Below are 25,298 nucleotides of genomic sequence, written 5' to 3' on the forward strand. Positions count from 1 at the left end.
ACACAACTGTCCATAAAACAGCTAACCAAGAACAACCGTTTTCCTACTGTTGTCTCTTCTACCCATCCTGGCTGAAGGCTACACACAGGCTCACTATTGAGAGCCCCTTGCTCCTGCCTTGCTCCTAACTTTGCTTTGTTCTGCCCCTGCCCTGCCAGCCTCAGCTGCAGGCTTTATCCATTTGGCAAACCAGTTGAAACTCCCAAGGGCACTCAGGATGGGATTGTCTGGCTTGACTTGGCTGAGCCCCGTGGGGTGGATGTGTTGCTGAATTGTGTGGGACATCCTGCATGCACCTTGAGGTCTAAGAAGTCTTAAGATTTCAGGAGCTTTACCTGGGGAACAAAGATACATGATACACTGCACCAAAGCAAACCCTGCCTCTGAAGTCATGAGCAATCCACAACAAAAACAACCCATAACTATGATAAAACTTAGGGAAAGAAGCTTCTTCCCTTCAGGAAGGAAAATGAAGGTTGTTGAAATAAATTCTGAGACAGAGTTAACATTATGCGTGTCTGGTTTTAGGCTGTAGCTTACAAAGCAGTTCCAACCTGAACTGTGCAAGTTTGTGACTGAAAATGGCATTGCAACCTGGGGCAGAATACACAGGACTGTTCAGAATTAAAGTGTGCCTGGAGATAGTTCCCATACTTTCCACCACCATCACCTCCATCTCTGCTTTAGCAAAGTGAGACCAAACAATTTGAGAACAAAAACATGTCTCACAAAACAAGAAAGTGCCTTCACATTTCCCAGCATCCAATAATACAAATGTCTGAGCCTGATTTGGTAATATATCCAATTCAAGGTTGTTTGAACATCCACTCCACGGCAAAGGGGGTCACAGCATGGGAGAATGATTAACTTAATCTGCCTGCCCTGTTTGTTTGATGCCGCCTCACTCCAGTGCAAGTCAATAAAACTTTGTGCACTGACACACACAACTTCCAGCACCCTCCAGCTGGGCCAAAATGGGAATTAGCAAAGCTGCTTTGCTCTTTCTTCTTGTGCTCGGCTCAGGTAAGAGTCCTTTGCCTTCCACTTGCATGGGTGAGATTGGGGCCAAATTCTTTCAAGCTCCATGTTGTGAAGATGGGTCCCCAAATCCATGTGTCACCACTTACCTGGATGAGGGTGGGTTTGGGGCTTACTGGCCAGCAAGAATTGCTGTTGAACAAAGCAAGAGCTGCGGTTGCTCTGGTGTGTTTGTTAGAGACATGAGAAGAGCGACAGCCTTGGTGTGTGCATGGGAACAAATGGCCTGTGAAAATGCTGTACTAAGTATCAATGTAAGGAGAAAATGTATGTAAGCGGGGAAAAGCCCCTTTGCTGATGCAGGGGCTGGGGTTCCCTATAGGAAACACTTATGAATTTCCCGTGTCTATAACTGATCTTGAAAAATGAAATAATTAAATCACATCTCTGATATAACTCTGTAGCCTAATGCTGGATATGGAAATAAACTGCTGTTAAGATTAGGAACAGAAACATAGAATCTTTACAGACATTTAAAAAAAAATAAAAAAAAAATTACGTGGCAAACTTCTTTATGAGCATAAACCTTTTAGACTTAATTATTAAATCTATAAGCATGTATTTCTACACATCTTATGCATATGTGGCTTTCCAATATAATCATACTAATTGATTTACTAATTTACAGCCTTGGATTACTTTGTTGCAACACAGATGCAGCCTTACAGATTCATTATTAAGACTAGTTGAGCCATTGCAACAAAAAACATGGTGGCCATTGTAAAAGGTCATGCAGTCATCTTATGATTGAGATTTCTTGCTCCAGGGCAAGACAGCTGAGGACAAGCATCTACTTGGTGATCAGTTCAACTGTAGTGATTGTGGGTTCCATATAGGAGGACATAAGCTCACATCATCCCAATTCATGCTTCTCCAAAACATTAATATTGCTACCTCTTCCCAACGTTCTCTGAGTGGTCCCTCTCTCTGCTCCTCGTTACTCTGGTTTTTCACATTTCTTTTTCTTAGTTTCAAACCCATATGTAACTCCATTCAGAGCTTCATTTCTGTGTCTTCCTTCTGCTGTTTTTTTTTTTTTTTTTTTTTTGTTTGTTTGTTTGTTTGTTTGTTTGTTTGTTTTGGTTTGGTTTGTTTTTTTTGTTTGTTTTCCTATGATGTGTTCCATGCAGCTGTGTTTGTGACTGGAACACAGGAACAGAATAGAACAGGAACAGAAATTTCCTCAGAGTTTATGGCCTTTCACCCAGAATCATGCAAAATAAATAAGGACCTCACCTGTCAATGCTATGTGGAAGAGGAGACTTGAAGTCACAGATCTTAACTGCAGCATTCTCATTTTTAATGCCTGGTTCCTTTTCATCCCTTGTAGTGAAAGGAGATGTACTGGATGACTATTTAAGAATGGATGGTGTTTGGATCCTTACAAGAAATAAGCAGTTTTACGAGACAAATAATGAAATAGAATGTGCAGAGAAATGTGAAGCTGAAAGAAATTTTACTTGCAGGTAATTTCTGTTGAATCTTAAAGCTATGTCTTTGTGGATGACTAATTGATCAATGATATGTTCCTCCTGTTGTTCAGAAGTAAGCATTCACACTCAAATTTGGATGGAAAGCAATACAAAACAAAACAAAACCAAAAAAAAAAAAAAAAGCCAACAACAACAAACACACACACACAAAAGCTAAGAAGGTGAATTACTGGGACATGCAGTTGGAAAGAGATGATTTGGAAGAGGCAAATGAGTATTTATTTTATTTTATTTCATTTCATTTCATTTTTAATTTCAACACTTATAGTGAAGTGGGGCATATTTTTGCCAAGAAACATTGTAATACAATAATACTGAGTCTTCTTCAGCCTTTTTGCTCTACACATCCAACTCAATAACACGCTACTCAGAAACCAGGATGAGAACTTCAGCATGGGATTTACATGAACACATTTGTGTAAAACAAGTCCAGAGTGCCTGGGGAACACACGGTGCTGTCACACGGGTGTCAGGTCATGGGAAGCCGCTCCTGGAAAGCCACATTTTTTCCTCCATAGGTCAGGGCAGGTGACTGTCCAGGCAACAGGAGCTGCCTGAAGAGCCGATGGCACCATCTGCACCCCTTGGTGACCCAGTACAAAGTTAGGAGCCGGGTGCTGCAGCTCTGCCTACAGCAGCATTGCCCATGCCTGTGCCTTTGGCTTGTGGCTTTTCTCCACCCATAAATTACAAGGTCAAATAAAGGGTGCATTTACATTGCATCAGTCTTTCGGTAGTAAATGCCCAATTTCCCTCTCCTATTCAATGCTAACTGGAGAGCTGTTTATGCCTCTGTAGCTGAATGCTGCCTTGTTTCACAAAAGAGCAGTGAGATGTTTTCAGTTTGTTGCAGGGAAAGGCACTAACCTGTGCAGCTAGAATGCCATTGGTAATGTTTTGCCAACCCAGTAGCTAGCTTCCCACACAGTAACTTATTCACATAGCTTTGCATCCCAAAAAAGTCAGACACTTCAGAGCAGCAGAAAATGTCACTGTCCCTTAGTGTCTCAAGTACTGAATACAGTCTCTGAAAGACGTAAGTGGATATAATAACGTGCTGTTAAAATAATAATTTCTAGAAAATGAATTAGCAATTGCACAATTGGAAACAAATTAAAAATATTGCTTCCTATGTTCTGTGTTCTCAATTTCAACAGGGCCTTCCTATACACCAGGAAAAAGCTACAGTGTTTAACACTGGCTGAAAATAGCAAAACAACACTGATATTCAGCAGCACAGATTCAGTTCTCTATGAGAAGAGAAGTAAGTATGTTATATAACACTGTACATTTACATATTAAGCCTGTTTTAACTTCATCCTTGCATTCTCTGATTCAGTGCTGGAGCAAGCAGTTGCAGGCAGTGATAGTTTCAGTGAGGTGGGCTTGCACTCACCTTGCACCCCTTATGAACTGGGTTGAATCTGCCAGAAAATTTCCCATACAGCATCAAGGATTCTTGCATTTGACTTGGACTGGACTCAGTCCAATCTCCTTTAATCATATGTTACTGAGACCCTGCAGAATAAACATCCCAAAGCAAAAATAATGCCTTTTTCTTCCCACTAAGTATTTAAAGTCCTCTGCTTCATTAAGCTAACGGAGTCCTTAGTAATACAAAATTTCAAGGCTATGGGATTATCTGTGTACCCACCTGCCTAATTTTTGTATAATAATTCAGTTGAGAATTGTTTGACTGAAATACTTTATCTATGAGGTAGATCCTATTTTCTGTTGGCACCCAGTGCAGCAGATACTGTAGGCAGCTCTGTCTCAGCTGCAGTTCCCTTCAAACATCTTGGTCTCAGTCATGAAGAACCACAAAGGAGACACAGAAGGCAGTGAAAGATTTGAGATGTCGCTCTTGGCTTGTGTGCATATCTCTTGAATTTCCTTATGAGTCCAGTGTGTCTGTGCACATCTGATATTGTCATAATGGAATAAAAATTAAAAAACACCTTATCAGGTGATGTCACCATAGAATAGCCTGATATATTTATCTTTTCTGCCTCTTTATCTTTGAAGATAAACCCAAGTAGCTCTGATTCATACGCTTATCTTCATATGCTGACTTCTGTAGTCTTCTGAAAATCACTGCCACCATCTTTGTGAAGTATCTGGATAATCCAAATGGCATGATATTCTACCTGTAATGGTCCTGATCCACCTCAAAATAGAGATATTTCTCGTAAGACTGATTATGAGTATTGTAAAAGTGAGATTCAGCTTTCAGAAGCAACCTAATTATCATAGCTGACATCACCCAGGCTGAACTTGAATTCGCAAATAAAGACAGTAAGTCTGTTCTGAAGTCTCAGAAATATTTTCTGTATCCATCATGACTCCTCAGCACTGGGTAACTGCCTCTGTAAAACTCCTTTCAGCTAAAATAAGATGGAATTTCTTCTGCTTGAAGGAAGCAATCTCCAGCACTTTTTGTGACTGCCACTCCCTTAGGCTCATGTTGACTTTACAATCACACCTGTGCTTAATTCAGACCTCAAAATTTGTAACAGCTGCTCTGGAGTCCTTCTTGACAGAGTTTATTTTCCTTGAGATTGGATGCAAAAGATTTTCATAAAACAGCTACCTTAAAACCAAAAGATTCATCCCTCTGTGAGCCCAACAGCTTGTCTGGCTGTGCTAGGCCACACAATATTATGCAGTCACATTTTACTCCGCCACAGAAAATTTCATTCTGTATGTAGACCATATTCTGGATTGTCCATAGTCACAAAAGAAACTCCATGAACATGTGTCTCATAGTTCCAGTTTTATCTTCTCGTTGTTAATAGCAAAACTCTGTATGAGGAATCCTCTTCTGATTACAACCTCCTTGTTAAGAGCAGCAATAATCCACAATGCACAAAATAGGCTTTTGTGGACTATGCTTACTACATTATATTAAGTCAGATTTCTTCCCATGCATGCCTCTGAGAGTCTTTTCTTTGATCCTAATTTTCATCTCAGAGTTTAAGAACTGACTTTTTTATCAATTTAGAACATGACTCTTTTATTAGATTAATTAGGCACTGAAATATTCCTTAACAACCTGGTTAGGGATTTCCCTCTCTTTATGGAGCAGCTTCCCCACTGGAACCTTAATTTTGTCTCGACATATAGTTTGGCTCTTGGTCCCATCATTCGTTTCAGGAAAGTGGACTTTCAGCAGTTATAGAATCATCAGAGCAATCTCCTATATGGGACAGGAAAGTAGGAGAGATATTGGGAGTTAAGCAGAAAGAAGGCTTATTACCGAACATTTTGTTTCAGAGGGTTCGTATACCAAAGCCTCAATGTGTGGTAGTCTCCATGTGCCATATGAGCCAGGAAGTTACTTGCTTGTTCTTCATTCCTGATACAGCTATGCAGAACCTCCACTTCCTCTCTTCAGGTGTCATCTAGATGTGCCCAGGCTTTTTATTTAGATAGGTTAACATAATGTAGGAGGTACCTGGCAACATCAGAAAGCCCATGGGCTGACAGATTCCTAAGGAAGGGGTGTGAAGGGGAAGGCAGTGATCTCTTCTCCCTTCCAGGGAGAAGAAAAGATCTCTCATGGACCCACAGGAATGTCATGCAGTTGCATCAGGGGAAGTTCATATTAAATATTAGGAAAAGGCTCTCCACTGAGAGGATGGTCAGGCACCCCAGAGCAGTGGTCATAGAACCAAGCCTGCTGGAGTTTGAGAAGCATTTGGACAACACTGTCAGACACATAGCTTGATTTTTAGGTGGTTCTGTGTGGAGCCAGGAGCTGGACTGAATGATTATTGTGGGTCCCTTCCACCATGGAATCTTCTATGATTCCATCATTTGCACACCCAACCACACACTGTGATGGCAATAACCATAGCAAGGTGCCTGAGCAAGGCTCAACTTATCCTATTAGGTTGGTCTCGTATTATTGCTCTATCATCTTTATTTTTTATTTGGGGATTTAGGGCATCCTCCATGTGCAAACAAATTATAGGAAAGGGGAAATGAGGATCACTCCCAGTGACTGGAGATATTTCAGTATCTGTTAATAAAAGCATCACCAGTGGTCTTTGCATTCTCCTTTTCAAGGAATCCCACCAGAAAGCATCTGGGGTCTGAGTCTAAGAGGAATCAAAGGTGTCACTTCTGTGACAAACATATTCAGATAACTAAAAAATGATCTGTCCTGAAGGGATGGTTGCATGATACCCATACTGTGAATGGCCTTATGAACAATACATTTCTGTTATTCCCAGGTGATGGTGAAAGACCTTTTTTCTTACCTCAGTAATATGACAATATAAATATGTCTTGCATACACAATATATATATATATATAGTAACTTGTTATATCTGCTTTCCTAATGTGATTTTATTAGCTTCATAACATTCTTCAAGAATTTTCCTCTCTAGTTGCTCAGTCATTTCTAACTATTAATTTTAAAATATCTTATGGAATCACATCTCTGTGTTTGCATGAACAAGAGATTCAAAACATGGGTAAATCTAAACTGTTCAAAACATGGGTAAATCTAATATGATTAACTTCACAGTTAAATCTGCAAACTCTCAGATTCAAGAGATGCAATGTTGTAACACCACTGAATTAACAAAGCCAATTCCGTTTCAGTTTACCTTCTACAATGTAAAAGAGGAATTGGGAAGGACTACAGAGGAACAGAAGCCAAAACTTGGAGAGGTATTCCATGCCAGAAGTGGGCAGAAAAAACACCTCACAATCCAAAGTATGATCTTATTTATATTTGTCTTCATGTTGTTCTGAATCTTTTCCAAGCTTCTTCATGTGTATAAATGACTTTATAGCATGTTACTAAAGCCAAATGTCAGGTGATTTTTTAAGACACAATTTTGTCTTCATCTCTCTTGTTACTTTTCATTCTACTGTCAGAGAACTGCAATGGTCTGGATAATGAAAGGCTGCATTGTCAGCTAGAGGAGTTGTGTCTATGTGCTGGGGCTCCTAAGGAGGTGAAATGCTGCTTCCACCAATTCATGATGAAAATTTTGTGATTTGTGACTGTGGGGCTAGAATTTCTCTCTTTTGTATGAGGTGTGAAAAAAAAAATGAGCAGTGGTAAAATGAGCAGTGGTGTCTGTCCAGCTTTATGACTCCCCTGCTAGCCTTCATTCTAATGAAACTTGGAAGCACTTACCTAGGTCTGTTGTTTAAAACCTTTTAGTCTTCTCTTGGAGGACTGCTATAGGTAAAACCACAGGGTCACTTGCTTCAAAGTCTCTGAAAGTTTGAGTCCACTTGCATTTGGTCAATAAACTCTAGAAATATTCCACTTTTAAAGCAGTAGCCTTAGGAAAAATACATCAGAAAGCCTCAGGATGCAATTAGCTGACTGATCAGCTGGATGCAAGTATTAAAGACAATAATTTACCTTTGAGATTGGCATAGTTCTTACAAGATCATTCATTAGGTGCAGCTGGGGTCTAGGAAGAGGCTACTAGTAACGATAATTACAGCATGGTATTCAGATTTCATTTATGTGTTAGAACAGGGAATCTGTTTCTCTCATTTTTGCTACAAATCAATAGAGCCCAAAGATAGCTGAGAAAGCTGGGCATTTCTCTTCTGCTCTTCTGACTGGATTGAATTAAAATGTAATTTTAATACTGTTGCAGTATTACACCTGAAAAATACCCCAGTGCAGGGTTGGAGGAAAACTACTGTAGAAATCCTGATGACGATGTAAATGGACCCTGGTGTTATACAACAGATCCTGCGATCGGGTTTGATTACTGCAACATCCCAGAGTGTGAGGGACAGGTCATACAGACTACAGAAGCTGCAGAAGGTATGTTTATTTTTCAGGGAAGGGGCTTTCAAGTAGGTAATATTATTCCTGCAATTTACTCCTACTTTATTCTTGCCAATTGGTTTCAAATGTGAATTTAGATCAAGCTGGAATGTAAAAATTTATCAACACAAAGGTTGTTTTCATAACTGGCTCCAGTTTCAACAACATTTGTAAATATAGAATAAATCAACAATTATAATAATTTGCTGGTTTTGTTTTGCTCTTAACCCTAATATTTTTTTTTAGTTTTAACAACTGTAAAGATTGACCCAAGTGCTGTGTTACATATTGAACCCCTGCTGCTACGAGTACACAGAGATACATGGCAAAGCTCCGTCCTGAGATATAGAGATATCCCTAAAGCTTTTAGGGATATACATGTCCCTAAAGTTTAATTCACTTGGATAGGGTGTAACTCATGGTCTTTTGGATTCCTTTCATCATCACCTGGAGCAAAACCCTCTAAAAGAACAGCAAATATTTATAATTTCTGCTTTCCTTTCAATGTAGTCTTTCATGACTGGATCAGGATCAGAGTTCAAGAGCTAGTGCAAACCTTGCTTTGTTTTCATTCTGCATAGGTCCCACAGTGGACTGCATGATGTGTAATGGTGAAGACTACCATGGAAATGTTTCCAGAACAGAGTCCGGGCTGGAGTGCCAGCGCTGGGATGCCCAAGAACCTCATATGCATGGATATACACTGAAACAGTGAGTCATACCCAGTGCTGAGCTGCCCCCACTCATTTCCACAGTGCCTGGGAAACCCTGACTGCAGACAGGCTGGTTGCTACAGCTAGGCTGACTCACAAACCTGTCTTCCATTTTCGATGTGCAGCTTTCCAGGGAAGGATCTGAAGATGAATTATTGCCGTAATCCTGATGGTGAACTTCGGCCTTGGTGTTTCACCACCAGCCCCACTAAACGCTGGGAGTATTGTAACATTCCTCGTTGCAGTGAGTCTGACTTCTTGAGATCACTCCACAGGGTAGCTCTTCTAATTAAAATTATGCAGGGAGGGGAAAGACAAGAAATGACAGCTGTGAGTCTCCTGAGGAAATCCCTGTGAATCAGGCAAATTATGCATTAATGAGCAGAACCACTCACTGTGTTTCTGTTGCATAAAATCATGTAAGGTCACTGAGAGTGCAGGTGTCACAAAGTGCAACAATGCCAGAGGTGTTATGGAAAACAGAATTTGTCTTCAATCACCTTACTTTTCAATTTATCTGAGAAGGCAGAGCTTTCAGTTTAAATCTCAGGTGGTAGTTTTCAGTTGAATTGCTGTCTCATGGAAAATACATAAGCCACCATGGCCATATTGTGATATTTTACCTGGATTTGGCCAGCACAGCCAACACTGCCTTTTCCTTAGTGAGAGATAAATCCTGAGAAAAAAGTTCAGACCTCAGGAGAAAATCTGATTTATCACTGAGCTAGCTTAATGCATTAAGTTGAGCACACTAGATCTGGACTTTTCCAAGGACTGGATAATGAGATTAGCACTACCATTAGTAGAGCTGTACTGCACTTTGAGAAAAGAAAAGAAAAGAAAAAAAAGAACAAAAAAAAATTTGCATTTCTATCTCTAGAGCTTGCTTTCTTAACATCTGCTCTTGACAGTTCTCTAAGCAGCATCATGTGTTTACTAGATCTAGTTTACTTCAGCATAAACAATTATAAATGGAAGAATAAGTATACAGAATTCTGCATGATGAAGTAGACTGTGAAAGATACTATAGCATCTCCATTTTGTGCCTAAAACATAAAGTTTAAATAGGACCTATTAGAGGCCTATTTGTCTGCTCTGGAAATTACATATACAATGTATATGCAATAGGCATGCATTGTAAATTCATTTTCTCTTTGGCTTCTGCAGGTTCTGTGGCTCTGATCATTAGTCTTACTTCAATGTTCCCCACATACCAGACAAATTCATTTTCTTTCACACTTTCTTCTGCCTCACTTTCCCAATCCACTGATACTGGAGCCTTACCTCTGAAGACTGTTGTGCTTTCTCTCAGCATTTCTTCTTAGCCTTTATCTTTACCCTTTCTGCCCTTCTACCCTACCTATACCTATTATACTAATGTGCTCCCTTCATCCCACTTGTTTTTACAAGACCATAAAGGACTGCTTATTGCCTTTCTAGATCTGCTCTCAAGGGACTGCAGGCACAGCATCTGGCTTGTCTCAGCAAACTTATTTACTGGCTGATGTGAAAGGGCAGACACAGGACACCCATTTGGCAGCCTGAGTTCTTCTGATAACATACACTTCGGCTTTGCCATGGCTTTTCACCAATGTCATCTCTGCTAAAATAAAAAAATACACATTCACCATTACAGACATCAAAGGTGTTTTGATATATTTGAAGGCATTCATTAGCTATGTTTTTTCTTTTTTTTTTTTTTTTTCTTTTTTTTAATCCTGTTACAGCTACACGCCCACGAGTTTCTGGCCTGAGTTCCCAGTGTATTTCAGGGCATGGAGAAGACTATCGAGGCAGGATAGCTATCACAGAATCGGGAAACATTTGCCAGCACTGGAACATGCAGTTTCCTCACAAACATGGCTGGATTCCTGACAGATACCCCTGCAAGTATGCTGAGACTCCTCATTTTAATGAATACCCAAGAACATAGTTAGCCCTTAGTGAACCAGATGCAGAGGCATCAGGAGTACAGGTTTTCTGAATTATGATGATATTTTCTCTCCTTTTGTCACCTTTCATATCGCTTTTCAGGTCTTTTTTTTTTCTTTTTTTCTACATTCCTTTTTTATTTTTAACCAACAGTTTTGATCTCATGTACTTGTCTCACCTGTACTTGCACTTCTCCTCATCCCATTGCACAGGTATAGGTATTTACTGCTTTTATATTAACAGTGTGCTTTTATATTGACTTTGTGCTTTAACACATTTTCAGTGTATTACTCTTCTGAGGAACATTGCTCCAAGGCCCAAAATGCTCCTAGGTCAGAGGAGCTGGGTCTATAGAGCATTGTCAATAGGCAGGGGTGGCTGGGAATGACCAGGCTTTTAGCTTTTAGCTCTGTATTTGGATCCGGTGGGTTGTGAAATGGATTCTGTAAGTTTCCCTGGGCATGTGAAATCCTGTCCATCATCACTGCAGAAAGCTGCTGAGAGCAGAAACATGCACCATTTGACATCCAGACTTGCCTGGTTTTTGTAGTAAGGGTCAGGTACACCAATGACTTCAATGTCAGCTTTTACTGCCCTATATTGGCTAAAAAACAAGGGCAGAAAGTGTAACCATTGTAAAAGTTCTTCATATAACATCAACATTTAAACAGGAAATTCAAAGGCTATTGGCTAGCCCAGAATAATGGTATATGAGGCAACAAATCTGTAAGAATAAATATAACCTCTGAGTTGAGTTCTGCATGCAGTAATTGTTAAGTCTTGCACATAACCCTTCTTGATTTCCATCAGTAATTTAAAGCCAGTGTTTCTGTTTCAGGGGCTTAGAGGAAAACTACTGCAGAAACCCTGATGGAGAGAAGAGGCCTTGGTGCTACACTAGCAACAGCAGTGTTCGGTGGGAATACTGTTCAATTCCCCATTGTGACAGGACAGAGCAAGGGAGTGCTGGTATGAGTAACTGAAGTGTACTTGAGATAAAGACTTCAGAGCTGTGAGACACTTCTTATTTCTCATTGTAATTTCAGTTCTTGTTTCTCCTGGCAAATCTTTTTCAGTCACTTTTTCACTGTTGTTTATGCAGTTGCTTTGCTTGGCATGTTGGAAAACCTGTCAGATTTTGGACTTTCAATGGTTAGGAAGTGCAGACAAGGCTGTAAGACATCAGCTGACCCAGCAGAAGAATTACAGTATCGAAAAATATAAATATATTTTTTTATTCCTTTTATTTTTTCCCCCAAAGGCAGGGCATTTCTAGGAAGTTCACTGAAGAATGAAAAAGAGCTTTAAAGAGATTTTTAAAAGTGCTAAATAAAAGGAAGTCCTATCTTTGGAAAGTAACCATGGAAGAGAGGACAGTAGCTTCCAAAGTCCAAAAATATTAAAAAATCTCATCTGAAACATCCATCCATTCAAGCACAGAAAATAACAAGAAAGTGTTAGTGCGATCAAAAGAGTAATAGAAGAATAGGAGTTTAACATCATCTATATTTTTGAATTATTTCAGAGACAAAATAGCTAATATCTCTAACCTTTGAGGATTTTTCATTTTCAACTCAAACATTTCCACAAATGCCAAAATGAAACTGAGGAATGCACTTTCCACCAGCCAGCATCTGACATATAAGGCTAATCTGTGAAATCTCTAAATAACTTTGGAAATGCCCTTCTGTTTTTCACACTGGCCAAGATGTTCTCACTGGAAGCCCTCTGTATGAATGAGTCAATCCCTTCTGTTTTCTTGTCTGTTTGATTTTTCTTGTGCCTGTTCAATATGAAGATAAAGCCATGATGCAAGGGACCGGTTTCTGCTGTTTGCTGCAGATGTGCCAGCACAGATTCCCCAGGTGGAGGAGTGCTATCGAGACAAAGGCCTAAGTTATCGTGGCACAACTTCCATCACTGAATCAGGAAGGAAATGCCAAGCCTGGAACTCCAAGTCCCCACACAATCTTGAAAAGATCCTGAAAAAATTCCCAAACGCGTATGTATCTCACTTTTTTTAACTTTTTTTTTTTCTCTGACAGTGACCATTGCTGAAAATTTTGCTATCTTTGCACATTTATGTTTTAAAAAACTAATACGGAATGTACATATAAAAGAGAATTTCTTTCACTATCATTTTACCAAGATACAGAAACATTTTCTGTTAGTCTCATTTTTAAAAGCTGTGTTTACCTGTAATTTAAATTCTTAGTAAAATACCACTGTAACACTTTATTCATAAACCTGAGCTGGTGTAACCAAATCTGGGAGGCCTGTAATCAGAGTTTGGCATCTACTGTATGCATTTTGTTAAGAATTTGAGATGTTCATGGGGGCCTTTCTACTTGTTTCATCTGGGGAAAACACAGCATTTGTGTTGCAAACTACACAGACAAGTGCATTATGATTAGAACCATCATTTTAGATGTTCTTTGTGGTTGTAACGGGGCATCCAGAATTTCATTTAGAGAATTTTTGCCCTTGATTTATTTACTTTCTTACTCAAAGTAAAAATACTGGATTAAGGAACAACTTAGAGATCTAACCATAATTACTAATGTGCCAGTTGTTAATAAGCATACAAAAGCAACAAGACAATTGCTACGACATCCATCACTGCTTGGTGGATTACAAGTATGGGCAGGATCTTTTAGTACTTTTCTTTTTTTTTTCCTTTTTTTTTTTTTTTAAATAATGTCACCCTAAATAATTTTATTTGGAAATTTTCAGTCTTTTTTGTCATAAAAATAACAACATATTGAAATATACTCAGAGGAGGCACATTTTTTCACAGACATTTTTAAAAAATGAAATTTAGCTGTGAAAATGTGGAACTTGTGTATTCTGGCATATCTGAAAACAAACAAAAAAAGTATTTCAGCTTTTTTCAAGATGGGGAAATACCACAACTCTGCAAATTGTTGGAGAAAAATACTCTAATTCCCCCTGCCCCAGCAAGTTCAGTCATGGAAGTGTTCTCGCTGAATTAAGTGTTGTGGGGTTTGGTTTTTTGGTTTTAGTTTGTTTGTTTGTTTTGAAAGAAATAAAAAAGTTAATAATAATTTGCATGAGTATTTAATTTCTATTCTTCTTCATATAATAAAGAACCCTCTGGCATTAAAATACATATATATATAAAACCTTCCAGCATATTTATTGCTAATTTGCACATTCACACAATTGTGTATGCTCATACATATTGCTTTGAAATAAATGTATTGTCATATCAAGCATTTATTTAACTACTCAGCACATTGACATATTGCAGCCAGAATTTAAACTTGTGGTTGAATTACATTTCTTTATGTATAAATATATTCATGACTCTGATGTACATATAATTCTCTGGCTGTATCACAGCCATTAATGTTTTTGATGGTAATACGGTACCTGGCAATAGTAAAAGAATTAATAAATGTATGTGTATATATCTCTGCATAGTACATATTCTTTTTGGCAAGAGATTCCCATGATTACTTTCTGTCTTATGCAGAATGAATATTTGTACCTATATTCACAGGGATTTGAGGGAGAACTATTGTAGGAACCCAGACGGTGATGACCGCCCATGGTGTTTCACCACAGACCCCAACAGGATCTGGGAGTACTGCAATCTCAGGAGATGTGATGATCATACAGAAGAGGCCACACCAAATGACCAGAAGGAACAAAGTGTTGTCCTGACTACACCTACCACGTCTGGTAACAGATGGCTATAGCTGTCATCTCCTGTCACCACAAATAGCAATATTTTTCAGAGTTATTCTTGAGTAGTACTAGAACATAGGAGTTATATCCCTCCTTCAGATTTCAGAACCATACTTCTGTCAGATTATATCCTGTATCATTTTACAGTACTTTCTGTGGGATATCTTTTTCATTTAGGGGACTGAGAAGAAAATAGACAACAATTTCTGTTGTTGTGTGCTATTGAAATAAAATAACAGTAAATGTTAAGAGAATTTTACTTGTGCTGTGCTTTATGTTTTTAGGATGTTGTCCTTATCTTGCTGTATTGTTCATAGGCAACCATGTTATTGAAAATGTGTACACCAACAGAGGCAGGCTTTTGCCCTGTCTTTCATTAATACTTCCTTAATTAATAGCCCCTCTTGGTCAAAGCAGTGTGACTTTTCAGAATGTTCGGTAGAGCTTTCCATTAAATATTTATTTTGCAAGGGAATTTGGCAGGGTTAGATAAAAAATTCACTCCTAAATGGCAATGTACTCTTACTCACATGCAACAGGAGAAAGCAGTTGAAGTGATGCCCTTGGAAACAACAACTGCTGTCTCAGTATAATGGGCTGATGACCCTTAAACATGCTTTTCTCTTGAAAGGTGTTTACTGATCCTAGGTTAGCAAGGATTTTGGAGTCTTTTCAGATATTTGCAGTATGATACAGAAAATATTTAGCCTGAAGTTCCTTGATTTTTTTTTGCAGTTCAATTACTCTGTATGTCCAGGAAGACATCCATCTTGACAAACTAAGAGATCACATCCCAGGGTACATTTTTGTCTTTCCACTATAGACAGTAAAGAGCATGTAAATCCTGAAAGTACTTAATCTGACTTAGTTCTGCTTACCACCACCAAATACAGATTCAACAGGTAACAATCATTTATTTTTATTTTTATTTTTATTTTTATTTTTTTTCCACAGACTGCATTAATGGCAATGGTAAAGACTATCGCGGCACAGTCGCAAAAACTGGAAATGGCAGGACTTGTCAAGAGTGGAGTTCTCAGAGCCCTCATAGCCACAAATACTTCACTCCTCTGACTCATCCAAGAGCAGGCCTGGATAAAAATGTAAACAGTTGCTAATTCACCTGATGTCATTGAACGTTGTCTCCTTTCTCCATGACCCCTCAGTAAACACTTCATATTGAGTCTCTATAGACCAAGCTAAGTGTACCTGGAAGTCATCATGTTGATATCCTGGACCTACAGCAGTGCTGGAGAGGGAATGATGCATTTAACATTACCTAGGATGCTGTTATTTCAAGCACAGCATAAGGTTGATGATGACATGCAAACAATGCAGAAAAAAAATCATGCAGGGCTTTTCTTATTTCTGCAAGCACTAGAGCAATGCATTTTGCTGTTTGTCACCAGCTGGGCAGGTTTCTGGCATACTCTCAGGGCTGACCTAATTTGCTGTCACTGACTTCAGTAGAAGGATTAAGCCAACAATAGGTGTTTTAGTGCAAAGCGCTTAATCATCCCATGTCGAACTTTACTTCTCAGAAGACCTTAAAAAGCTAGGCTGAACTCTTGGTGGATGAAGAAAATTATAGTAGCTTTGTCATATTTATATAATTTTACTATTGGTTTTGAGATAAAGAAAATTAGAATTTTGTGTTTAGTGGCAACAGAAAGCACATAACACCTAATGAAGAAATGGTTGGGGGAAATAATTTAAAAATTTTGATTAACACTTTTTAGAAAGCATGCATCCATAAACTTCTTTATTCTGTGGCTAACATTTGGAGTCTTCATTCTTTGTTTTTGTAATCATTACAGTATTGCAGGAATCCTGATGGAGATGTAAATGGTCTTTGGTGCTTCACAACAGACCCAGAAAAAAAATGGGAGTACTGTGAAATCCCGCGCTGCTGTAATTATCCTTAAAGACTTCTCTGTTTTCCTTTTCTACAACCTATCATGATAGTTACAAAAAGTTTTCAGTCCAGCAACAAATAACTCTAGTAGGCAGTAGCTTTAGATTTGAATTTAGATCTGTATGGCATTTTGACAAAACCAGATGCCTGTAATATTCAGCCAGTTTAGATAGCGTGGTGCTAAAAATCATCAATAAGATTTCATAGATAACAATTCATATGCCCTTTATTATCAGTGAGGCTAAGCACTCAGAGTTGCTAGATGAATTTGAGATATCCAGTGAAGCTGTGGAAAGAGGCACTCCTTCCCTGGAGTGATCAAACACAGGAGAGGATTTCCTTGACATGCATGTTAGTCTTTCCAAGCACTTTGTGGCAGGACTAATGCCTTGAGAACCTGATAAAACGAATTAATTATCTGTTAGCTGGGAGTACCAGAGATTAATTTTTTATCATTTACTGGCATCATTTTTATTCTGATCTGGATGTTAAAATAATTTGTCCCTTGACATGTCGCCTTTCTTTTGGGAAGTTAGTGAATTTGGTCCTGGATATTTATGCAGGTTTCCTTCATTCATTCTCTTCTGGAATAGTAATTATTATACTGAGTGGATGTACTGCTTGTTGAAAATTCAGCAGAAATAGATGTTTTAACTTCTCTGGTGTCCTGGCAATGGATGCCAATAACAACTGTAATGTACTGGGAGCACTATGTGGTGCACCTGCTAGAGGCATCTCACTTGCTTGCTATTTGATCAAGGTGTAGCCCGTAATGCTTTGAATATTTTAGAAATTCTTATTATATTGAATTGATCTGGGCAATAAACTTACTTTCTTTAACTCCCTTTCCCTTCAATTTCCACCCCAAATTTTCATTTTGGGGGAGGGCTCATTGTAGTTTTACCTATGTTATCTGACGGCATCCAAGTACTTAGCTGACAATTTTTGCCAGGTAAATTAATGTCTTATGTCAATGGTGATGTATTAGCTCCAGGTTAAAATGCTCCAGGTAATGATAATATAATGTCGTCCAAGGGTCTGGTTGTTTCTTTATTCTTAGTTCCTGTTAAAGAACATAAACAGTGAAAGCCTAAAGAAGATATAAAAATGCTTTATCTCTTTCTCTTTCATCAGATTGCACTGTGAATAGCATTACAGATGTGCATTAAACCTTTCATTGTAGCTTTTTTTTTTTTTTTTTCCTCAATGCTGTAGCTTCTTCTGATCATGACTGTGGAAAATTTCCAATGAGAAGTGGGCGAATCTGTGAGCAATATGACATGTGTGATGCATCTCCAGGGTCTTGGCCTTGGCATGTCAGTCTCAGGTCAAGGTATTGATATTCCAGACTGTATCACCATTAGTAAGCACCAGGGTTTCACAAGAAACAGGTATCAGGAAGGGACTGGTATGAAACAATGCATATGTTTCTGGAGACTGGACTTGGTTTCTACATAAAATAACTTTACATTTAAAATTAACGTGTGTGTGTGTGTGTGTGTGTGTGTGTGTGTGTGTGTGTGTGTCATAATGTTGACAGGTAGTTACTATTAAGTCATTAGTCCAAAACTCTCCACTTTCTCTAGAGAGCAAATTTGAACCGCAGACCTTGAATATGGTTTGATTTACTGAAATGGGGAAGTAATAATTCCCACAGAGGATAATGACAGTTATTTGCATTCTGCAATGGGCCCAAGAATGTTCAAATGTAAATTGCTGTTGTGACTACGCTAGTTGTGCTAGAAGTCATGTGAAGATCACTGTCTCTCTGTATTAAAAAAGAAAAAAGAAAAAAAAAAGATTTATGCATTTATGCATAGCATTTCCACAGCTGTGGAGTGGCTGAACAGGATATGAAGAAGGCTAATGAAAATTTGTATAGAATTGTTGACAATCACCATAAAAAAATAATAGCCCAAGAAAAGTTGAAAGTCCATAGTAAGACTTAGAAAATAACTAGTCCAAGACATCCCCACAGATAAGCAGGATGTAGCCTTTTTTTAATTGCTTATCAGGACAAACCCATTACACCACAAGTGAAATTATTAGGAAATGCAATTACTTTTATTAAATTCCTGAAAACATACCTCTAGCCTCTAAAGTACACCTCTAAACTGGATCATTGTAGCAAAAATATCACCTGGGTATCAAATTTCTGTTCATATCTCTCATGTTTTGAAGCAGATAAAGTTTGTCCTTTGAAAATCTGTATTTGACTTCTCTTGCAATTGGTAGGTGACAATCTCTGAGTGTTAAAAGATTTCAATATGAGGATTATTGTTTGTTTGCTCATAGCTAGTGTTTCCCATTGGGCACAGCACAGGTGGTAGAGAATTGACCGTGCAGTCTTAGATTAATGTGATTATTATCTTCTCTTTTCTAGCACCAACACACACCATTGTTCTGGCACTCTGATACATCCACAGTGGGTCCTTACTGCAGCTCAGTGCTTACAAGAGTGAGTATCCACTAGAATGAGTGACAAGCATTCCTTACACCTGGATGAGAAAATCAACAGAGGTGCAAGATGTACCTGCAAAGGCAATTTACTGACCTTGGAGGGTGGTTCCTTGGCCTGTGCAACGTCTGCACAGTCTCTGCATGTTAAAGCAAGCAAGGAGCATCTCTAATGTCTGAAGTGAGCAACTGTGTGTCTTGGGGAATCACTTAATAAGTTAAAGCCTTAATAACACTGATGACTGATAAAGGCAATACACTCTACTGAGTCATGAGAAGTTTACAGAATAGCAAAGCCATATGCAAAGTAGTAAGTTACCTGATAGCACAGTTAATGTCATTGCAAGCACTGTAGTATGGTCATTTTTGGTTTTCACCATACAGGATGCAGGGTCCTTGTTTTGTTTCTTTTTCTTTTCACTACTTTTAAAAGCTGTAGTTTAACTGTTCCCATCATTCTTTTAGTGATGCAAAAAGAAATAAGTGTTTCCCTTTGAGGCTGGTTAGAGCAGAACCAGGGCTTGTGTCAAGAAATTTCCAGCTGCTTGCTACAACCTCCCAACCTACGCCTTACTTCCTGTCTTTTCTTGCCAGCAGGTAGATTTGTCTGCTGCTTCTGTCTCAGTCAAATAGATGCAGAGCACAACAGAGGTTACCTCCTCCATCTGCTATATCCCTCACCCCAAAGCATACTGAACGGCAGCTGTGATGGTGCTAATTGCACTTGGAAAAATTGTGGCTAGCGGCTGACCCTCAGGGCTTCAGCAGTTAAGAACACTGCAAGAAGGTGCCACATTGTTTACAGCTCATGGGATTTTTCATTACTATAATAATCAAACTGTCAAAAAAATCTCATTTTTCTCCTCCCCGAGAGTAAATGTGGACATCCATGGTTACAAACAGCAGCCTAGCCATCTTGTTTATTGCAGTTCTCTTGGGAAATGAGCAAATTTTATGAGTGACATTCCTGATTCTATGCATGGGTCTATAACGTTGCTACTGTCATTTCTTCCAGGTCAACAGATCCCTCTTCCTATATGGTCTTTCTTGGGATACAGAATCTAAATGCAGCAGCACCATCCCTTCAAATACGAAGTGTTCAGAAATTATTAAAGGAACCAGGCGGAGCTGACATTGCCCTGCTAAAGCTGCACAGGTGCCATTTCAATCCAAGTCTTCCTCTCTTTTCTACATCTTTATTCTGAAGTCATGAGTTACCTTAGCCTAGATTTGTGTGAGTGTGAGAGTCCCTTTGAGTATTAGCTTACACACCTATTCAAGGGCAAATACTGAGCATCTGTCCTCCTGAAAGACCCCCCCTGTCAGAGCCTGTGTGAGCTACACACACAGTTTAGAAAAGACAACCCCAGTTAGGATGGGAGGGATTGCCATGGGGAATTCCACTCACCACCTGCTAAGTGGTGTCTCCACTGAAACAGGGAGTGTGGAGGTAAACCAAAGTGAAGTTGTGGCTGGAGGATCTTCTGCTTGGAGGCTTTTTCTGCTCAGCCATGAGGACTGTGAGCACCAGCTGAAGTTTTGGCTAAGAAGCACCACAGCTTCTTCATGGAGCAAGTGGAAAGCTCCAGTTTCCTTGACAGTGCTGCAGGCCAGGTCATACGCATGTTTCATGAGCACCAGATGTGGCCAAAAACTCTGTAAAACCAGACCCAACTTGTGATACAGTGAAAATCCCTGTGCATAATTGTAATTTCCTGAAGCCCTCTTTTGTGTCTCGCTTAGGTATCTGAACAGTCTGCTCAAATCTGTGCTGTTATTCCAACGCTATACTGAATGAGAAGACTGAACAAGTAGATGATCATTTTTATAAGTATCTTTCTTTTTTCTTTGTTTGTTTTCCAGTCCTGTAAGAATTGGTGACCATGTAAAACCAGTTTGTTTGCCTGAAACAAGTCTTATGGTGGAAAGAAACTCAGTATGTTTTCTAACTGCCTTTGGAAAAACAAGAGGTAAAGCATATTCAGTGAGGCTGAGAACTTAGGAGGGTTTTCAAATCCAAATTCCAAAATATATGTACTTTGGGGGCCTGGAAAAATGAATTTTATTTAAGATTTAACTAAGTCAGAAGTCACTGGGCAACATTATTTGTCCTATTTCTTTCTCTCAGACCTCGGATTCACCTCATCCCCCTTCTCCCCCCAATCACTCACATTAACTCATTAACTGAATTCATTAAACAAGAGAAAACAGAGGTAAATGAGACATAAGCCTTTACTACCTTTTCTCTCTTTTTTTTTTTTTTTTTGTCTTTCTTCAGCTTACACATATGCTGTATTTGCACAAATAAGGACAATAGTCAAGTAATATCCTTGACTTTCTTTGATATTCAGATATAAGTTTTTTAAACATATGAATGAAGTTTGTGCTTGCCTTCTTTTGGTTTAAACATTACTGTCTGCAGAGTCTTCTGTATGTTCACTACAGACAGGTAGGATATACAAGCAAGCACAAGCCTTAAGGCCTTATTCCTGAAACAAGAGAGCGTCCCTGGAACTGTGGCTCCATTCAGTTAGAGCTTACTCAGACCCAGCTACCTTTGGGACACAGGCAAAGGAACTCAAGCTGAAGGTTTTTAATGTCAGTAAAATCTCCACCTGAATTTGTTTCAGAGTCTAGGGTTAAAAAATGACTTATGCGGACTCCTGCTGCCCATCTCTCACTCTACCTGTGCTCAAGGGTTGAGAATACCCAGCCATTTTCCACTCGCTTTTGCTGCAGCATTATCAAGCAGCATTATCATCAGCATTATCAAGAAACACTTTTCTCTGGTGTGCTTTTTGTTGTTGTTGCTTTTGTTTAGCTTGCCACACGGTGGCAGCTGCTTGCCATGTTCTTGTGATCACAGCCACAAGAAAATGGTACAGGCTAGATTTTTTCTGGTAGTGCATTAGGGTGGGAAAATCAACAGACCGTTGTTGCTCTTAAGCAGTAGGAGAGGGTCCTGCCATGTCATGCAGCTACTTTCTGAAAGGGGGAGCAGAGCTAGAGACCCACATCTAAATACACTCTGCTTTGGGAAAATTCAACCTTAGTTTCAAAAAAATTTGCTTATCTGTAAAACACTATCTTTAGGCTTGAAAGAATTCAAAATAATGCAAAGTAAATCCAGGCCTTTCCCTTTTGAAATGAGCATGAAATAATGAAAGCCTAAAATAGGCACAATGTTTCTGCATACTAAGCATCTGTTTTTATGTATTTTGAAACTCTGTGCAAAGAAGAATAATCACTGCTTATTGAGAGCAGGCATGATCCAATTACAGAAAATTTAAAAGATTTATCAAGGTACTTCAGTACTCCAGCATCTATAGTAGACCTGGTGACAGATCCCAGTCCTTTCGTTACTCAGGCCTCCCTACATCACAGTGCCTCGGCTACCATTTACAGGTGCATTTTCTTGTTCTTCACAAAGGTACTAATGCAGGCAAGACATTAAAAGACATTGAATTCCCTGTGCTTGAAAACAGAATGTGCCATCGCCCTGGCTTTTTACATGGGAGTATCAATAATCATGAATTTTGCGGTGGATTTACTTTTCGAAGCATACATTACTGCGAGGTAAGAATAATCTAGCTTTGAGTGTGAGCACATCAAACATCAGTTTTTGTTTTCAAGGCTCAGAAATAGCTTCAGTGTTTCAAGGCCTCTGCATGAGGCGTAAGTCCTGAGGTATACAGAGCTTTTTTTCTTCCTTCACACTGTCAACCAGAATAGCTGGGAAATTGCGTAGGGTAATTTCTCCTTCCTCTCCAAAAGGCATCCTGACATATCCTACTGGTAGTAGCCCAGGACTGTGAATATCCCATCCCAGCACAAATAAAGCCTGTGATAAATCTGCACTTTCCTTTGTTCCTAGACAGAGACGGAAAACTAGTGAATGCTTCAGGTGTCCACCTGTTAGTGTACCACATTTTTATTTAGTCCCCTGATTGCTAATGCTCAAAGTGCTTCCAGTTTTCTAATTTTCACAAGCATATGAAAAGACTTAAAATGTGATTTTCTTAATAGAGGATATCATGTTGGATACTTTTTCAATAAAATGCTGTTGACTACTTGGTGACAGTCAGAAAGTAAATGCTAGTCTGTCTGAGCAGGTATTCAGTGCTAGTACAAATGCCATCTTTGAGATTATGGATGGTACATTCACTGATAGGCACATAAATTACTGCACAAGGTATTCATATCCTACCATGCCTGGATTTTAAGAAATAGCATTATAAGGATTATATTAATTTTGTCTGGAACCAATTATGTCAGAGGATGTGGAAAATTAAGAGACTTCTTTTTGCTGTGTAATTGGCCTCACAGAGATCTGGGGGTGCTCCTATATCCATGACTGGTATTTGGGTCTTTCTTCTTCAGACCAAAGGCATGGCCTGTGTCCTTGGAAAAAAAAAAAAAAAATCCCCCCAATTTTTGTTACAATCGGTAGAAGAAAACACCCTCCCTCTCTCTACAGCCCTCACCTTAGCTATATTCTAAGGCCTTCAGAGTTACCACAATGTTATTCCTGCCAATGTTTTGTTGTTTGCATGTCTATTGTCATCACTAGGGGACTTACCTTATTCTCTCTTCTTGTCCCTAGGCTGAAGTTGGAGGACCCCTGGTCTGCCAAAATAAAGACAGATTTGTCCAATATGGAGTCACCTCTTGGGGACTAGACTGTAGCCAGCCATCAAAGCCTACTGGTTTTGTCCAAATTCCTAGCTTTCTTTCTTGGATCAAGAATGTAATGGCTGCCCACTGAATCTGGATGCAGGCTAGCTTTTTTTGTGTCAGAAATGACATTCCTAGTATAATTTAAAAATCAAAATAATTCATAAGAATCTTAAATAAATATTGTTACTGGCTGAGAATAAGTAGTTATCAGAAAGCAATAGCTATGTTGACCAATTATTACCGTCTGTCAGTATGTCGGTGTTGTGCACAGGTAAGTCAGCCATGCTGCATGTGGCAGTGGCTATCAGGTTCCTGCTTCAAACCTCTCCTCTGAGAAATGCTCCAGCTCATGAAAATGACTTCCTTTCTGTTCAGACACCCACCATTCTGCTTTGTACATGCAAGAAACTGGCCTATTTCTAGGCACTAGGTCTTCCTAAAAACCTGTGCAAGAAACCTTCTCCCAAACAAGCATCTTCCTGTACCCACCACTGCCATCTGTCCCCCCTTCTGCTGCTTCTCCAGGACTGGGAAGGTAACAACCAAACCCAGACACCACCTTGGTTAAAGACAGGACACTGTGACCATGCTGCCAGGAGCTGGTGGCTTTGCTTCTCCCTGGGGCTAATACCCCCATTCTCACCACCCTAGAAAAGCTTTGAATTGTGCTGTAAAATCACCTCAATGTCCTGGGTTTACATTCGTATGGAAAAAATGACTGTCTATTCCAGTGGGCAAAGTGGTGAGCTGGATGGCATGTAACATGTTTGTGTGATGCTTGCACAGAAACCCTGTTTTCACTTGTAACACCAACAGTTCATCCCTGACATTGACTTTGGGAATTAAAATTAACTGTTCTTTCTCAGTTTATTTCCAGAAGAGCCAAGGATGTCTCAGAGGGCAGGGAAGCTGGGCAAGGGAAGCTGTGCAGCAGGGCACTGCTGCTTGACTCATTAGGCTTGGCAGCCTGTGCTCCTGTGTGCTCTGCAGCAGGAAGGTGAAGAAAGCAAGGGAACCACTAGGTTAGTCAAGCCTCCCAGAGCCCAAAGACATGGCCTGGTTGCCACTCAGAGCTATGACTACTATCAAACCTGCCAAGAAAGGCTGGGTTAGAAAATGTCTCTTCAAGCAGCAACCAAAGGAAACCACAGAGATGTGTTCCAGGAGCAACAGAAACCCACCTGTCCCATTGACTCCAAGTCAGTTACTGAAGCTAGTTCCAGCATTTGCATATGTTGTTCCATTTTTCTGTGTATCAGTTTAAAACACACCACTTCCAAGCAGAATATGTATTGTCCTAATAGCAGAAGTGTATGCCTCTTGGTGGATCTGTAATCTGAACATGTATTTCTGTATGTTTTAGTCTTCCCATTTTGTGTCTGATTTGAAGTATACTACAAGTCTATATTCAATACTTACGTATTTTATTATAGCTCTAAGGAACTCTTTGGAGATAAGGCTTTATAAACTCATTTTAGGATTTAAAAAAAAAAAAGTTTTTAAAAAGGAAAAACATTTGCAGATTCTCTACTCACTCCTTAGTGTTTTCTAACAA

At 39.2% G+C, this 25,298-nt stretch overlaps 1 protein-coding gene across 2 annotated transcripts in view; it reads left to right on the top strand.

Moving 5' to 3' along the window:
* The first annotated feature begins 865 nt into the window (after positions 1–865).
* The window catches only part of LOC137854034 (plasminogen-like), a 58,899-nt gene continuing 34,466 nt past the window's right edge, over positions 866–25,298 (top strand). Inside the window, exons 1-19 of one of the 2 annotated variants that reach the window (XM_068676975.1) lie at positions 866–1,023; positions 2,369–2,504; positions 3,689–3,795; positions 7,141–7,255; positions 8,163–8,335; positions 8,920–9,049; positions 9,177–9,295; positions 10,779–10,941; positions 11,822–11,952; positions 12,826–12,985; positions 14,507–14,688; positions 15,649–15,797; positions 16,512–16,605; positions 17,825–17,942; positions 18,993–19,067; positions 20,082–20,222; positions 20,930–21,036; positions 22,497–22,642; positions 23,670–23,963. In XM_068676975.1, the coding sequence (XP_068533076.1) occupies positions 975–1,023; positions 2,369–2,504; positions 3,689–3,795; positions 7,141–7,255; positions 8,163–8,335; positions 8,920–9,049; positions 9,177–9,295; positions 10,779–10,941; positions 11,822–11,952; positions 12,826–12,985; positions 14,507–14,688; positions 15,649–15,797; positions 16,512–16,605; positions 17,825–17,942; positions 18,993–19,067; positions 20,082–20,222; positions 20,930–21,036; positions 22,497–22,642; positions 23,670–23,831 (2,457 nt within the window). In that variant the 5' untranslated portion in view covers positions 866–974 and the 3' untranslated portion in view covers positions 23,832–23,963. Of the gene's footprint in view, positions 1,024–2,368; positions 2,505–3,688; positions 3,796–7,140; positions 7,256–8,162; positions 8,336–8,919; positions 9,050–9,176; positions 9,296–10,778; positions 10,942–11,821; positions 11,953–12,825; positions 12,986–14,506; positions 14,689–15,648; positions 15,798–16,511; positions 16,606–17,824; positions 17,943–18,992; positions 19,068–20,081; positions 20,223–20,929; positions 21,037–22,496; positions 22,643–23,669; positions 23,964–25,298 lie in introns of those variants that run through there. The other variant, XM_068676976.1, reaches the window with a different exon arrangement.

The sequence above is a fragment of the Anas acuta genome, chromosome 3 (assembly GCF_963932015.1).
Source record: "Anas acuta chromosome 3, bAnaAcu1.1, whole genome shotgun sequence".
NCBI classification, from domain to species: domain Eukaryota; kingdom Metazoa; phylum Chordata; class Aves; order Anseriformes; family Anatidae; genus Anas; species Anas acuta.